Here is a 14,452-nt window from a genome sequence, read left to right as displayed (position 1 = left end):
CGCGTAACTACATTAGCATGAAACCGGGGGGCGTACCATATTCAATGGATGACGATCTTGACGAAAAGTATTGCCTAAGCAGCCTGATTTAGAATTCCTCTCAATAATGATGGGAAACAAAAAACGCTCATTGTCAACTTATTATTATAAATATTCATGCATGTTTTATTGCTGACACTGCGTTTCGGGGTCGTCAACATGTTGTGCCCCCACTTCCCCAAAACTCAAACTCCCCCTATGGATGCACGGTGGATTTTCTTGTGGGAGAAATCAACATGTGTTCCAAGAAGGTTAGTGCAGGTGGTGAAAAAAGGAAAAAGGTAAGGATTTACCATTGAAATGAAGATGGAAATGAGGTGGTGGTTCACACGTCCGTGAACTGGCTCGACAATACGGCTGTAAAATGTCTGCGATCTCGACGGCCCTCCTCCGACGTCCGTTCGCCAGTCTTTATAAGTTAAGGTGACAATTATTATTATTGTAACATCGTCAAAGAAATCGCCAGATCCGTCAGGTTTTTCAGAACTTTTGCAACACAACACGCCTACTATCCGCCGCAGCTGACGCCAACAACAGAAAATGAAAAGTGAAAGTAAAAACTCTCGTGCACCTGTCTCACTCAGTCACTTCAGCCACGCGCTGCATTCATGTACACCACGCAAAACACATCCGCCACATTAGAACCCGATTCGTTACATTATGTCCCGATCCAGGTTTTTGCACTTCCGATCCGATACCGATACTGGCCGATACCGATACCGACCTATCTGAGCATGTGTTAAAGTTTAAAGTTATTTAGCCTCCTTACTTAGTTGTCAGACTCATGTTGAAAAAGGTTTTAGTACTCTTGATAACAACTAGCCAGCTGAATTAGGTGAGTTTGAAGAACACACAACGGTTGGTAACAAGAAACTGACCTGTTTATTCAGTGACAAACACAAAACATCATAAATAACAAACAGAAATGGCATAGTCAGTCAGTAAAACGTGCAAATAATATTGTAAACTGTCTTAAAAAAGCAAAACACACCAACAACCTCAGTGGAAAATCCCACAAATCCCCCAAGCTATTAGATGCTTTTAATGTTTCGTGCATTAGTTACAGAAATTGTATAAAAAGCCTCTCAGGTTTAAATAAACGACTATTTCAGTATCAAGTTAACATTTTAAAACAGTAAATAAAATACTCAAGTCCCCATTCTGTATCAGCAGCTTTAAACTACATTCAATTCATTTAATTTTGCAAATCAACTGTTAAAGCTGTTAAAATTGCTCCCGTTATTCCATAATTTCCCTTCTGTCTACTTTCGACATGTGAAAGTTTTAAAACTGTTTTGAAGATAGATTCAAGTCAAGATTTTGCCGATTTAGGAGTATTTTAGATAAAAAGTTAATTAGGTTCGCTTGGAAGGTTCACAACAGCCTACTAGGGAAGTCTTCTGCTTTAAGATGGCGGCTGTTTACTAACGCATCTGGTTTCCAATACATCAATGTTGCTAACGCAGTCGAGTCTGTCCATTTACATCTAGTTCTATATACATATGATATCTATTATCTCCAGTAAAACGACGTTGACATAGTTTGCAGCGGTAGTTTGCAGCGGCTGTCAGCAGCAGTCAGGTATTCTTGTGTTTTTTAACCAGCGGCATGAGTTGAGCTAAAGCCGTGAGTTGAGCATTGGCATTACCCGGGTCTATGACAAGCATTATGTTAACTTTGGGGACGCAATGCGGTCAGTTTCTCATTGCGTCCCGAAGACCGCGCTGTGTATTAGTTCCGCTTTACCTGACGTATTTCAATAATCGGGATTTGGATGTTTGTGAATCTTTCTCGAATCTTCCACGGCCGAATCGCTCTAGGATGTAATGATGTTGTCCGTGGTTCTAAGTGTTGGATGGTGCGTCTTTACTCACGAGAGATAATGGCTCGTCATCCAGAATGAATTCTTCGGCAATGACTCTTGTTATTCCGTGGGCTTTGGGACTGTCGAGTGCCAGTTTGTCATGCATAGCAAAGGTTTCTGCCAGTGTTAGTTGTGTCGGACCTTTCTTTTTGTCTTCGGTTTTCTTAACATACTCCTCATATTGTTTGTGGTGGTATTTCACTAAATGCTTGATTAGGTTGGTTATATTAAAACTTCTTACAGCTTTACCACTACGCTTGACTTTATTGTGACATATGTTGCACTCTGCCTCTTCGTCTTTGTTGTCCTTTAAGGTGAAATGATCCCACACAGCTGACATTTTGACCAATAAAGTCTCTCGGTAAATTGGGAGACGGTAATGTAAATGTAGTGTGTCGAAGGTGTGCCGTAAAATGCGGATCAGAGTTTAGGGAAACCGAAGAAAAAAATGGAATGGATTATGTAAATCGGTGCGCTGGAAAACCCGGACCGGATTTAAAAAAAAAAAAAAAAAAACTGGATCGGAAGTCTGGATCGGAATTTTTCCGTGTTCCGATCCGATGCGCATTTTTTTGCCCATATCGGTGTTTGATCCGATCCAAATATCGGATCGGGACATCTCTAATTATTACAGATATCATTGCCGACTGGTGACTTTTGAACAGATTTCCACTGTAATGACCACTGTCACTAAAAGGGATAATAAAGAAAATAGTAAATGAAAAATAATAAAATTATGAGGAGGGTAAATACACATAGCAACTCCTGCTACATTGGGGGGAAAAATCCACTTACAAATGCATTTTTCATCAAATAATCACAAAAAAAATACCATTACCATTATTGTGACATAAAATAGCTTATATCGCGATAAAAGAGTTTTCCCGCATCAATGGCACTGAAATATGATCATTCACTGCGAGCTCTTCCAGGTCAAATAGATCGGACGCCTATCAACGTCAATGGGAGCCAATTAGTTAACGTGAGGCTTACTGAGTACAACTGCTCTGGTAAAAAAAAAAAATACAGTACAAGTGTCAGTACTGACATCTAGTGGCAAAAGCACACCCAGGCGGAACTCTATGTTGTGACTCTTGTTTGTGTCCGGAACTATTTTGCAAACGGACAATGTCACTGCTGATCAATGTAGCTAACCTACGCTAGCAATGCTCTGTTTAAATCTAGTAATTTTATTCATTCAATCGTGATAAAGTGACTGCTCTTGGTATGCTAACTCGTGGGCAAAAGCGTCTTTGGAAGTACATCGAGGAGGGCAGCCTGATGAAACTGAAGTCGTACCTGCGGAAGCACCGGGACTTGGACGTGAACTTCTCCCAGGGAAAGAGGCAGAGGAGCCCGTTGCAGTTGGCTTGTAGCCTGGGAGACGACGCCGTGGTGCGACTGCTGCTCGAACACGGAGCCGATGTGCTACGAGTCGACAGGAAAGGTGACACGGCGTTACATGTCGCCGTGAATAGAGCTCTTAAACACGGAAAAACGGGTGAGAAAGACATATGGACATTATATTTGTTGTTTAGCTCATTAGCTGTCATTGACGGCGAAAGACGTCCAATCCATTTGAATTGGTATTGAATATGTTGCTTTAGTGCTGATAACGGTGATAGACGCCCAGTCAATGCCAACTATTGTTCATTTTCTGAAATAACATTAAAGCTTGTCTGGTGGTAGGAAGGATTGTAATTTTCAGCTCCGTGAAGTTGGCCCCCCATCAGACGAACATTAACATGATAAAAAAAAATGATGTCAATCGTTTGTGCTGTAACGGTTATGTATACACAGTGATCCCTCGTTTTTCACGGTTAACGGGGACCAGAACCCGCCACGATAAGTGAAAAACCGCGAAGTTGTTTGTTGTGACGCTTTTAGTGAAAAATTAAGTAAGTATAATATCAATAAAACCGTAGCAGCGCAAACTAAAAGTTATAAAGCTTTTAACAGGACAAACAAAAAGTAACATTCAGTCACCAGTAGGAGTAAAGTAGGGGCAAAGCAAGGCAAGGCAAATTTATTTTTATACCACAATTCAACACAAGGCAATTCAAAGTGCTTCACATCACACGAAGATCATTTAAATAAAATTAAATCAAAAGACCGTAAAAACAAACACAATCGAAACAGGAAATAAAATTATACATAAAAATCGCATTTAACTCATTCACTCCCAGCCATTTTCATCGGTGCAACCTCCTTGCGAAGGGCCTTGCTCCGGTGAAAATGATTGGGAGTGAATGAGTTAATCAGAATGTGGGGCTGGTTGACTTCTGATTGACCTATAAAATAATTGCAAATATCCCAAAAACAATAGTAGTACAAACAATTGACATCATTTTTAAAGAAATTTGCATCTGATGGGGGACCAACTTCATAGAGGTTGAATTAACAGTGAGTCAATTGTGGTTCGCCTATCAACGTCAATGGCAGTGAATGATTTAATTAGGTTGACATCATTTACAATGTTCTGTTCATAACCTATTTTGGTAGCTCAAAATCAAAGTTGCCTTGAAGCAATGAACCAAATGCTTGACAAAACTACAGAACTATAAATAGAATCACAAATTTATAATGCTATACTTTTTCTTCCTGCAGCCTATGACGATCTGGTTGTACCTCTCAGGAAGAATTGCCCGGAGGCCATGCACGCCTCTAATTATGCTGGCGTGACACCACAGGACCTTCTAGATGGGTTGAAGCACTCAGAGGTATTTTACATTTCATCTAAATTGTTAAGCTAAAAGAACAAGTGACCAGAATTAAAGGTACTTTGAGCAGCTGCTCATAAACGCACTATTGTTAATTTTACCTACACTGTAATAAACAAACTATAGAATTTACTCAATTAAATTGAGGTAACAATTTACACTTAGTTTGATAGTGTATATTTTAGCCAATTTTACTAACCATACAAGTAATATTACTTAGTATACAAACTTGTATACTTAGTAAAATTCGGTAAAATCTACACTATACCTTTAACAATTTACTCAGTTAGATAGTGTAAATTATACCCAATTTTACCTGTATACTATGTAATATTACTTGTATAATAAGTAATATGACTTGTATTACTTGTATACTATGTAATATTACTTGTATAATAAGTAATATGACTTGTATTACTTATTATACTATCATTATTATTATTATTATTATATGACTTGTATACTATGGAATATTACTTGTATAATAAGTAATATTACTTGTATTAGTTATTATACAAGTAATATTACATAGTATACAAGTAAAATTGGGTATAATTTACACTCTCAAACTGAGTGTAAATTGTTACCTCAATTTTATTGAGTAAATTCTATGGGTTGTTTTTTTTTTTTTTTTTTTACAGTGTATGTTTTAATTCACAGCAAGTCACTGTTTTTGGTTGTTTGAAAAACTTAACCTTTTACAGACCTGGTGTCCACATACATGCAAATAACATTTTTCCACATACGTGCAAATAACATTTTGGGGCATTTTGGCCACTATATTAACATTTGGTGTATACAAGTGTGGCTTACATGACCCAAAGTTTGATGTCCACGTAAGAAGACACTAGGTCTTAAATTTGTATATAAAATTCTTATGATTATAAGTAGGGCTGTCAAAATTATCGCGTTAACGGGCGGTAATTAATTTTTTAAATTAATCACGTTAAAATATTTGACGCAATTATCGCACATGCCCCGCTCAGACAGATTTAAATGACAGTACAGAAAAATGCCCACATGTCAATTGTGTTTTATTGAGTTTTGCCGCCCTCTGCTGGCGCTTGGGTGCGACTGATTTTACAGGCTTCAGCACCCATGAGCATTGTTTAAGTAATTATTGACATCAACAATGGCGAGCTACTAGTTTATTTTTTGATTGAAATTTTTACAAATTTTATTAAAACGAAAACATTAAGACGGGTTTTAATATAAAATTTCTATAACTTGTACTAACATTCATCTTTTAAGAACTACAAGTCTTTCTATCCATGGATCGCTTTAACAGAATGTTAATAATGTTAAAGCCATCTTGTTGATTTATTGTTATAATAAACAAATACAGTCCCTATGTACCGTATGTTGAATGTATATACCCATCTTGTGTCTTATCTTTCGATTCCAACAATAATTTATAGAAAAATATGGGTAGTTTATAGATTGTTTGAATTGCGATTAATTACGATTAATTGATTTTTAAGCTGTAATTAACTCGATTAAAAAATTTAATCGTTTGACAGCCCTAATTATAAGTACACCTCTGCATAACATTGTGTTCTTTTTAATATTGAAAGAAAAAGGTAATATAAATCGACTTACAATAAAGTGTAAAAAAAAAACAAAGAAAAAAAACACATCCATACTGTAAAAATACACTCGATACATTTTTTGACCGTTTTATACTGAAAATTAAAACTTAATAAAATCAATAAATAATAATCAATTCAAATTGATCAGCAACATTAACTCATTAGGATAATATGTCAAACAATTAGACAGCAAAAACTAAAATTAGTAGAACAAAAACAACAGTGTCATTGGACGGAGGGACAATTTTTATTTTTGCTGCAGGCAGTATCAGCTCCTTTGCTATGGTGTGGGGTTATTTTGCACTGAGCAACTAAGTATGCCGCTTGATATTGATGCTGACGGTGCTTGCTGGTTTACCTATGTACCACTGACTAAGCGGGAGGATTGTTGGCAATATTCGGCGCGTTTTCGTAGAAAAAAATAATTCCTGCTGTCCGCCGCGAACATTTTTAGACAAAGTAAACAGACTGGTCTTTCCTCGTCTCCCATTGTACTAAAAGTCAAAGGCAAATGGCATGCTACTTACGCGTCGTCATATTTGCTTGTCTTAGCTTTTCATATCTCCGGTGCTCTTTGCTGTGTGCTCAAAAATACTGCGCACACGCTGAAAATGAGAGCGGCACTGCCACCCACTAAGTGGATGTGCAGTTACACTTTAAACTAGTACGGCAAAAAAGTATGTTCCCCAAGGTCACATGTGCCACCCCCAGCATTGCTCTCCGCCCCACTATTTGAGGAGTACTGAGTTAATCCCACATACTTAAGAATTCAGATTCTACACTAAGAATAGCTTTAAAATGACACCCTTTATGAAAAATCTGATAGGCAATGAATAATTATTATACTACTATAATATATAGTAGTATACTATAATATTAATGCTAGGTATTTTTTAAGAACTTTTTTTTTAATCATGTTGGAAAGGCAAAGTCAGTGTTCTGAATCTGTTTACATTCCATTCTTTTGCACTAGTTAATGCTATTAGCATTTGACCTCATTGTTTATGTGATTTCTGTTATTTACGTGTTTATTTGTACTTGAATAAAGAAAATGTTTTCGTGAATTAATTAGCGTCATCAAAAATTAGATTAGTCGACTAATCGTAAAAATAGTGGGCTGACAAATCGGGAGAAAATTAGTCGTCTGGGACAGCCCTAGTCTTAATTAGCATTGTGACAATACGGTGGTACCTCTACATACAAATTTGATTGGTTCCAGGACCTGGTTTGTAAGCGAAGTGGTCGTATGTTGAGTGGGATTTTCTCATAATACATTGTAATTCCATTAATTTGTTCCACTGCTCAAAATCCTACACTAAATCCTGAAGAATTACTCCAGGTACAATTACACATAGCATAACAGAAAAATTATAAATAGAAGTCGGATTAGTAATAGTGCAGGTAAAAGTAATAACAAATTAATGTAACAAGTCGGGTTCTAATGTTGCAGTTGTGTTTTGCACGCTGTTCCTGAACACACCGTGTGACTGACGAGAAAGAGGTCCAGTAGAGTGGGAAGATTTTACTTTCGCTTTTCATGTTACGTTGTTGTTGGCGGGGTGGGGCGGATCTGAACCGTGTTGTCTAGCCAGATCACTTACACCACACTCTTATTTTCTATTATTTCTTTCTTAAATTCAATGGTAAGTGTCACCTTTTTCCATTTTTTCACCTGCACTAACCTTCTTGGAACCTATGTTTATTCCTCTGACAAGAAAATCAGCCATGCGCCCGTCATGCGGGAGAATAATGAAATTGCGACGCTGGCATAAATCGTCGTAATTCAAGCATGTCGTCATACGTCGAGACAAATGGCGAGTCAAATTTTACGTCGGAAGTCGAAAGGTACTCGTACGTCAATGCGATCGTATGTCGAGGTACCACTTATGTTGAAAAGGTGATATATCGAGATACAAGTCCCCGAGTTACAAACGAGTTCTGTCCCTACGCTGGATACGTAACCTGAATTTCCGCCTAAGTCAGACTTAACCCTTTTCTTAAATAGCATTATTATGTGAATTAGAATCATATTTTGAGACGATTCGACTATATACAACAATTTAGCAAAGCGCAGATGACGAAAAATTAGTCTTTTAATCTGCCAGTTAGCAACGCCTACCATTATCGGGCTCTAGCGTCCCCAACAGGTGGATGACGTCAGCGGGAGACTGGGCTCATCGGTTTTACTATTCAGCCCATTGAGGGGGAATTATTCAGAACGAGGAAAACGCAACAAAGAGAGCCGCAAAATGTCATTGTTTCAGTCTCTCTACTCCAATATTTTTACAGGATATTCTTTTTCTCCAAGTATTTTTCGCCCAATAGCTAAATAAATGGCTTGAGAAGGACCTGTCAGCCCGTGGAGGGGGAACTATTCACAACGAGGAAAACGCGATGAAGAGAGCTGCAAAATGTCATTGTTTCTGTCTCTTCAATATTTTTACAGGATATTATTTTTATCCAAGCATTTTCCCCAATTGCTGAATAAATGGCATGGTCATGACAAATAACAGTCTTGTGCTAAATGGGATATGAAATAATAAAAATGCACTTATTCAGGACGACATGGCAAAATTAGTCCATAATGGTCAAAACTGTCGAGTTCACCTTTACTGTCGCACCTCCCGAACGATATTTTATGACACCTAAATCGGACATATATCATTTCCCTTCCCCGGCTTCGGAGAATGTAAACAAACCAAGAGGCGTGACAGCTAACCCGAACCAAGTGATGTTTCAAAGTCTTCGAAGTGGAAAATCACACATAACTAGCCCGGATTATTTGACATGAAGACTGGGTTGTCGATTGTCTTCGCGGCTCGGCAAACCAACCGGCGGAGAGCAATTTACAGCTCGTTTCCCAGAGGAAGGGGGCTGCAGTTGTTGTGCAGCTAATGTGCATGAGGAGAACTTTTTACATGGCTATCAATGATCAAACGTAATTGGTCCTTTATTTAAAGAAAGTTTGTAGTGTTTACTTTGTAATCGCTATATTCGTATTTGACATAATACAAAACAAGATGTTTACTCACTTCCTCGTAAGTCCAATGGTCCCACAGTTTGTTTTGGCCAATATCCATGGTGAATGGGAACCTTTTGAAACTCCAAAAAGGCGCACATGCCTCTGCCTCATACAGCAAGATTTTTCTGCAGCCGTTTGGCTGGCGTGATGCGAAAAATAAACATATTAATCCGCAAAATCAGCTGAATCCTTAGTCCTCATACACAACAGTACAGCTGTATAGTGAAGAGGACGCCTTCACCTGTACACGTCACAGCGCCATCCTCCTCAATGCAAGACCGAAGCCGGAAGTCACTCATTTTCATGGAGTGGGATTCAAAAAACTAAATAAATATAGCGATCGCTTCCACACACATCCAAGCAGTCCATATCATTCAGGAGCATAAAATACAGCGTGTATTATGAAATAAATATGCTTTTTCGTGTCACATGCACTTTAAGTACCCCTAAATACCCCCTAAGTCTCAAAATCACTATCCAAAATCATGTCTTATACGTCATTGTACTGTCATTGCCAAAATGCACCTAAAAAACTCTGTGTTCCATACAGCCTTCTAGATCCGGCACAAGCGGCCCATCTCGAGCTGATCCAGAAAAAGACTGGCTGGAGAAGCTGTTTGGTGAATGCGAAGATGAATTCTACGAAACCTTTGGTGTTTATGATGGTAAAATATTTACTATTATTTCATATTTGCTACGATGTGTGCTAGCTACACATACAATAAGAAAATGTCGCACATTGTGAACTTATGACGGAATTTTCATCTCCTTCTCGTCCCGTCAGACGAAAACTGGAATTCGTCTCGTTATGTTTTAGTATCCGAAGACACGTTTTTAGCTCGTCATCGTCATGAAAAAGTTGTTCGTTGACGAAATATTTTTTGTTATCAGCATCCCTGACAAAAAAACAAAACTGGTATAGAGGAGCTTTTCCTGTTTAAACCGACTCAAGTCGTATACCCACAACAAATTGAGCCAAGGCCGTTGAAGCAGAGTAGCCCTGCTGGCCATTGAGAGGTCACTAGTCAAGTCCCTGGAAAAGACACTTTGTCGGTATGACAGGGTCACAGATCATTTTCTTGAAAAGGCACAGAGGGTAGAATTTCCATATAAATAAACTAGTACTGCAACGATTAATCGATTAACTCGAGTAATTCGATTAGAAAAAAGCTTTGAATCAAATTTTGCTGCTTCGAGTATTTGTTTAATTAGAATGGCGTTGTAATGGTTTGTTTTGAAAGTGTTTGCATTTAGTTTTATTAATTTGGGTGTTTGAACGATTTGTTAAGAGCATTGTCAAAAACAGTTAGCATTTTATAGCATTTATGCTAGCTGACTTTTGCTATGTAAGTTAGCCAATTGTTCTTTTCTTGTACATAGATCCTCATTTATTTATTTTCATGTCAGGTATTTTAATTTATATTTAAATGAAAATGTAATTCTGAATAGTTTGAAGAAACACTATTTAACTAATTCTATTTTGTATTCGCATTTAATGCTCTTTTGAAAGCGCAATCTTGGCAAGCCTTGGTTTTACATCTCCTAAAATTGATTCCGCAAAACATTAACACTAGAACTACCAAGGGTGGATCAGTTGATACAAATCACTTTTGTAACCAGAGAAGGATCATCTGACCCTAATAACCATATCTTTTGTGAGCACTACGGTCCTCATCATTCATTCCCATTCACATTAGCAAAACCACAGGGTTGGATTGCTCCAGTTAGCATCTTTAGTGTTTGTGGGGGAGAGCTGCCTTGGCTTTGTTGGACAGTGGACCGCTCAGGCAGGCAATCGGGTGGACAACCTTTTTACATATTCCAAAAGCTGCAGTATGCCCATAGTACAAGAGATGGTATAATGTAAAAAAAAAAAAAAAAGTTTTTATGTGGTGACATATGATACTTCGCTCTTTTCCCTGGGTTAGGTGTTGGAGGTTGTTGCCGAAGAAATTTTTCCTTCTGCGTCTTCTTTGCGCCCATATGAGAGCAAACCAATTCCTTTGCAAGACCCACCAAGAAATCCACCCGTCTGTCTTATATTCAAGATGCTAATTGCAGCTATCCAGAGTGAAACACCCCTTCAAACCTAGGCAGCGACTCCACGGGAGTGTGTAGGGGGATGGCCTGCTTGTTTGCTTGTTCGAGTGGTCTATTGTTTAACAAAGCTCAGTAGTCAGTTTGGTATTGGGGTCATTTGATGCCCCCAAAAAACCCTGGACTTTCAGTGTTAAATGTTCCCTAATCTGATTACGCAATTATTCGAACAAACTAGTTAATAGATTATTCGACTACTAAAATAATGGATAGCTGCAGCCCTAAAATAAACCAACACATTTTATGATGTAGGCCGAAATGGAGCTTCCCCTTTTTCAATAACCAGCATCCACCACTGTGAAAATTGTTGTCAAAATGGAACAATCACCCTAGTGTGTAGAATATGAAGCTTGCTTGTTAAAAAAAAAAACATACGGTACATACGGAGATTAAAAAAGCAGCTTATGGTCCGAGAAATACGTCATGTCTTATTTTTATAATATATCTCCTATACAGTATACCCTTGTGCTTCATTCATTGTAATTTCTGCGTTTTTGGGTTTGCTTCACAGCAGATGACTACCTTCCTGTTGACGACGACGAGGAGGACTACGGCGACTGGGCCGATCGCATCAGAAGAGAATATTTCGCAAAGAAGCACGCCGAAGCTCAGAAAATGGCCGCCTCGTCATCCGGCGGAAGAAAGAAAAAGACTAAGCGAGAAGACGGAGAGAGCTACAAGGAACTCCACGCCAGGCTACAGAAGGAACACGAGGAATATTTGTCTCGCGCCGCGCGTAAAGAGGAAGAAACTCGGCAAGGGAAAAAGCGTCGTTACGAGCAAATGTGCGCCAACACGTTCAACAGCGGCGCCGTCGAGCTGCTGAGCTACGCCGACATCCCCTGGCCGGCGCCGCGCGGCACCGTTCAGGAGATGGTGGACGTCATGCTGCACGGCGTGGACCGCAAGGACGCGACGGCGTTCCGAAAGGCGTTGCGCCAGCAACAGGCGCTTTGGCACCCCGACAAATTCGCGCAGAGGTGCGAAGCTCGGCTGGACGGGAAGGACAAGCAACGCATCCTGGACACGGTGACCGCATTGTCACAAGAACTGAACAGATTGGCACAGAGCTTGAAGAAATAACAGGACAAGGTTCTGTTTTTTTCCCTCTAATTAAATTTGTGATGATAAATCTGGAACTTGTCTGACTCTTTATTTATGCAAAACAAAATAATTACGACTGATAGTGAATGCTTATCTTTCAGTGCCGTTAACAGCCAATGTGTTTGATTAGTTCATCCATCCTCCGGTGTCCGTGTAACAGCTTCAGCGTCGCGGCACTCCAGTGGGAGCGAATTAAAAATTAAGCAGCAGGCTCACGGATCATAGAGGCGCGCACCTCGCATCGAGCCCGTCATCTGCTTCAGGCGCGCTATTTTCATCTCGGGCCGAGTGGTGGCCATGATTCTTGCTTCAAGCTTTTCAGGCTTACGCCATTGGTGTAGCCACATGTCACTCAAACATGTCTGCCTAATAGGCAAAGTGCAACATTTGTGTCAAAATGGTTCAATCAACAAAAAGGGTGTTCAACACTTTTTCCACTTCAATCCCGCCACTAAAAAAAAAAAAAAAAAAATTCTAATAAAAATATATTTTCTAAAATTATTATTTTTAGGGGTGGGCAATTTTATTTTTGCAAATGATTTTTTTTCTTTGAATTTTTTTTATTGAAGCTAATTTTTGGGGGGATTGAAATATTTGGACACAAATGCCCTACACATACCCGTATTGGCCCGAATATAAGACGGTGTTTTTTTGCATTGAAATAAGACTGAAAAAGTGGGGGTCGTCTTATATTCGCGGTCTAGACGTTAAACCCATTCACGACGCTAGATGGCGCCAGATATCATTGAAGCGATGTTCTGTCATGAAAGCTCAGCTACTCTCAAGTTTAACCGGTTTGCATTCTTTTATTGCAATGTTTTTCCTTATTCAGATTTGTGTAAAGACTACAGTTAGTTATACTTCACTTTGATGGTTAATGCAGTTATTGCAATTTTGTTGTTTTATCACAATAGATTGGTTTATTTACATTTCAAAAACCAGAAGCCATTTACGAATGTGATTGCACTCTGGTTTGCATATTTAAATGTTCTTATATTCAGATTTGAATGAGGAAAAATAACATGCTTTTTCTCTTAAATATATTGTTATCGTTTGTTTCAGATGTAGTGTAATTATTTTCTGTAAAAATGAATTTGGTATTCAAAAGGTCTTTTTTCCAAACTTGAGTCTTGAAAAAGAGGGCGTCGTCTTATAATCAGGGCCGTCTTATATTCGGGTCAATACGATTTGTTTTTTATACATTCGTAATTTAGTTAAGAGATAGAATAACAGACTCAGGTCAAAGTTACAGCCGTAAAATACAAGGGAGCGATTAAATAAAAACAATAAAAGGACGTAAACTTACAACAGAACAACAAGGTCTGTAGGTATATTTAGCCGTTTTGGGGGGGATTAACTGTTTGAACAATTTGTTAAGAGCATTGTCAAAAAACATTAGCATTTTTGCTATGACTTTTGCTTTTTCTATGTAAGTTAGCCAATTGTTCTTTTGTTGTACTTAGATCCTCATTTATTTATTTTCAGGTCAGGCATTTTAATTTATTTTTAAATGAAAGTGTAATTTTGCATAGCTTAAAGAAACACTCGGAATTCTATTTTGTATTCGCATTTAATGCTGTTTTGAAAACGCAATCTCGGCAAGCCTTTGTTTTACAATGAAAAATAGAAGTGTTCAAATTTTTGAGTCTAAAATATTTTTTCGCATTCAAAAACTCTATGATTGAAAAAAATATATATATATTTTTTTGTTTGTTTGTTTGTTTGTTTAAAGCAACTTATTTTTTCGATTGAATAGTAAAAGACGCAAATGTATGGAAGCCCATTCCCGCCACAAAAAAAAGCTTTTTTCCCCCAACAAAACGAGAAGCCCATTACCAGTGGATTTTTTTTTTTTTAATTTTAACTTGCTGGTGCCTGTTTCCACCAGTGGATTTTTTTTTTCAAGTCCGAGTTTGCGATATGTGTTTTTTTTTTTAATTTATTTATTTATTTTTTTTCATAGTTATTGGTGCGATAACCAAGTGGTGAAGTTATTTTTTCCCAGAGCATATGAAGG

General features: G+C 38.2%; 1 protein-coding gene across 2 annotated transcripts; it reads left to right on the top strand.

Moving 5' to 3' along the window:
• The first annotated feature begins 2,958 nt into the window (after positions 1–2,958).
• Positions 2,959–12,601, top strand: nfkbil1 (nuclear factor of kappa light polypeptide gene enhancer in B-cells inhibitor-like 1). Of its 2 annotated transcripts, none has more exons than XM_057818149.1 (4): positions 2,959–3,404; positions 4,511–4,623; positions 9,785–9,899; positions 11,846–12,601. In XM_057818149.1, the coding sequence occupies exons 1-4, from the start codon at positions 3,131–3,133 to the stop codon at positions 12,412–12,414; spliced, it is 1,071 nt and encodes a 356-aa protein (XP_057674132.1). In that variant the 5' UTR covers positions 2,959–3,130; the 3' UTR covers positions 12,415–12,601. The 2 variants fall into 2 exon arrangements, with proteins under 2 accessions (XP_057674132.1, XP_057674134.1); XM_057818151.1 differs by having other exon boundaries at positions 2,971–3,404; positions 11,843–12,487.
• Positions 12,602–14,452: the final 1,851 nt, after the last annotated feature.

Source organism: Corythoichthys intestinalis, chromosome 17 (genome assembly GCF_030265065.1).
Source record: "Corythoichthys intestinalis isolate RoL2023-P3 chromosome 17, ASM3026506v1, whole genome shotgun sequence".
NCBI classification, from domain to species: domain Eukaryota; kingdom Metazoa; phylum Chordata; class Actinopteri; order Syngnathiformes; family Syngnathidae; genus Corythoichthys; species Corythoichthys intestinalis.
Note: the sequence above shows the minus strand (reverse complement) of the source record. Positions and strands in the feature narration are given on the sequence as shown.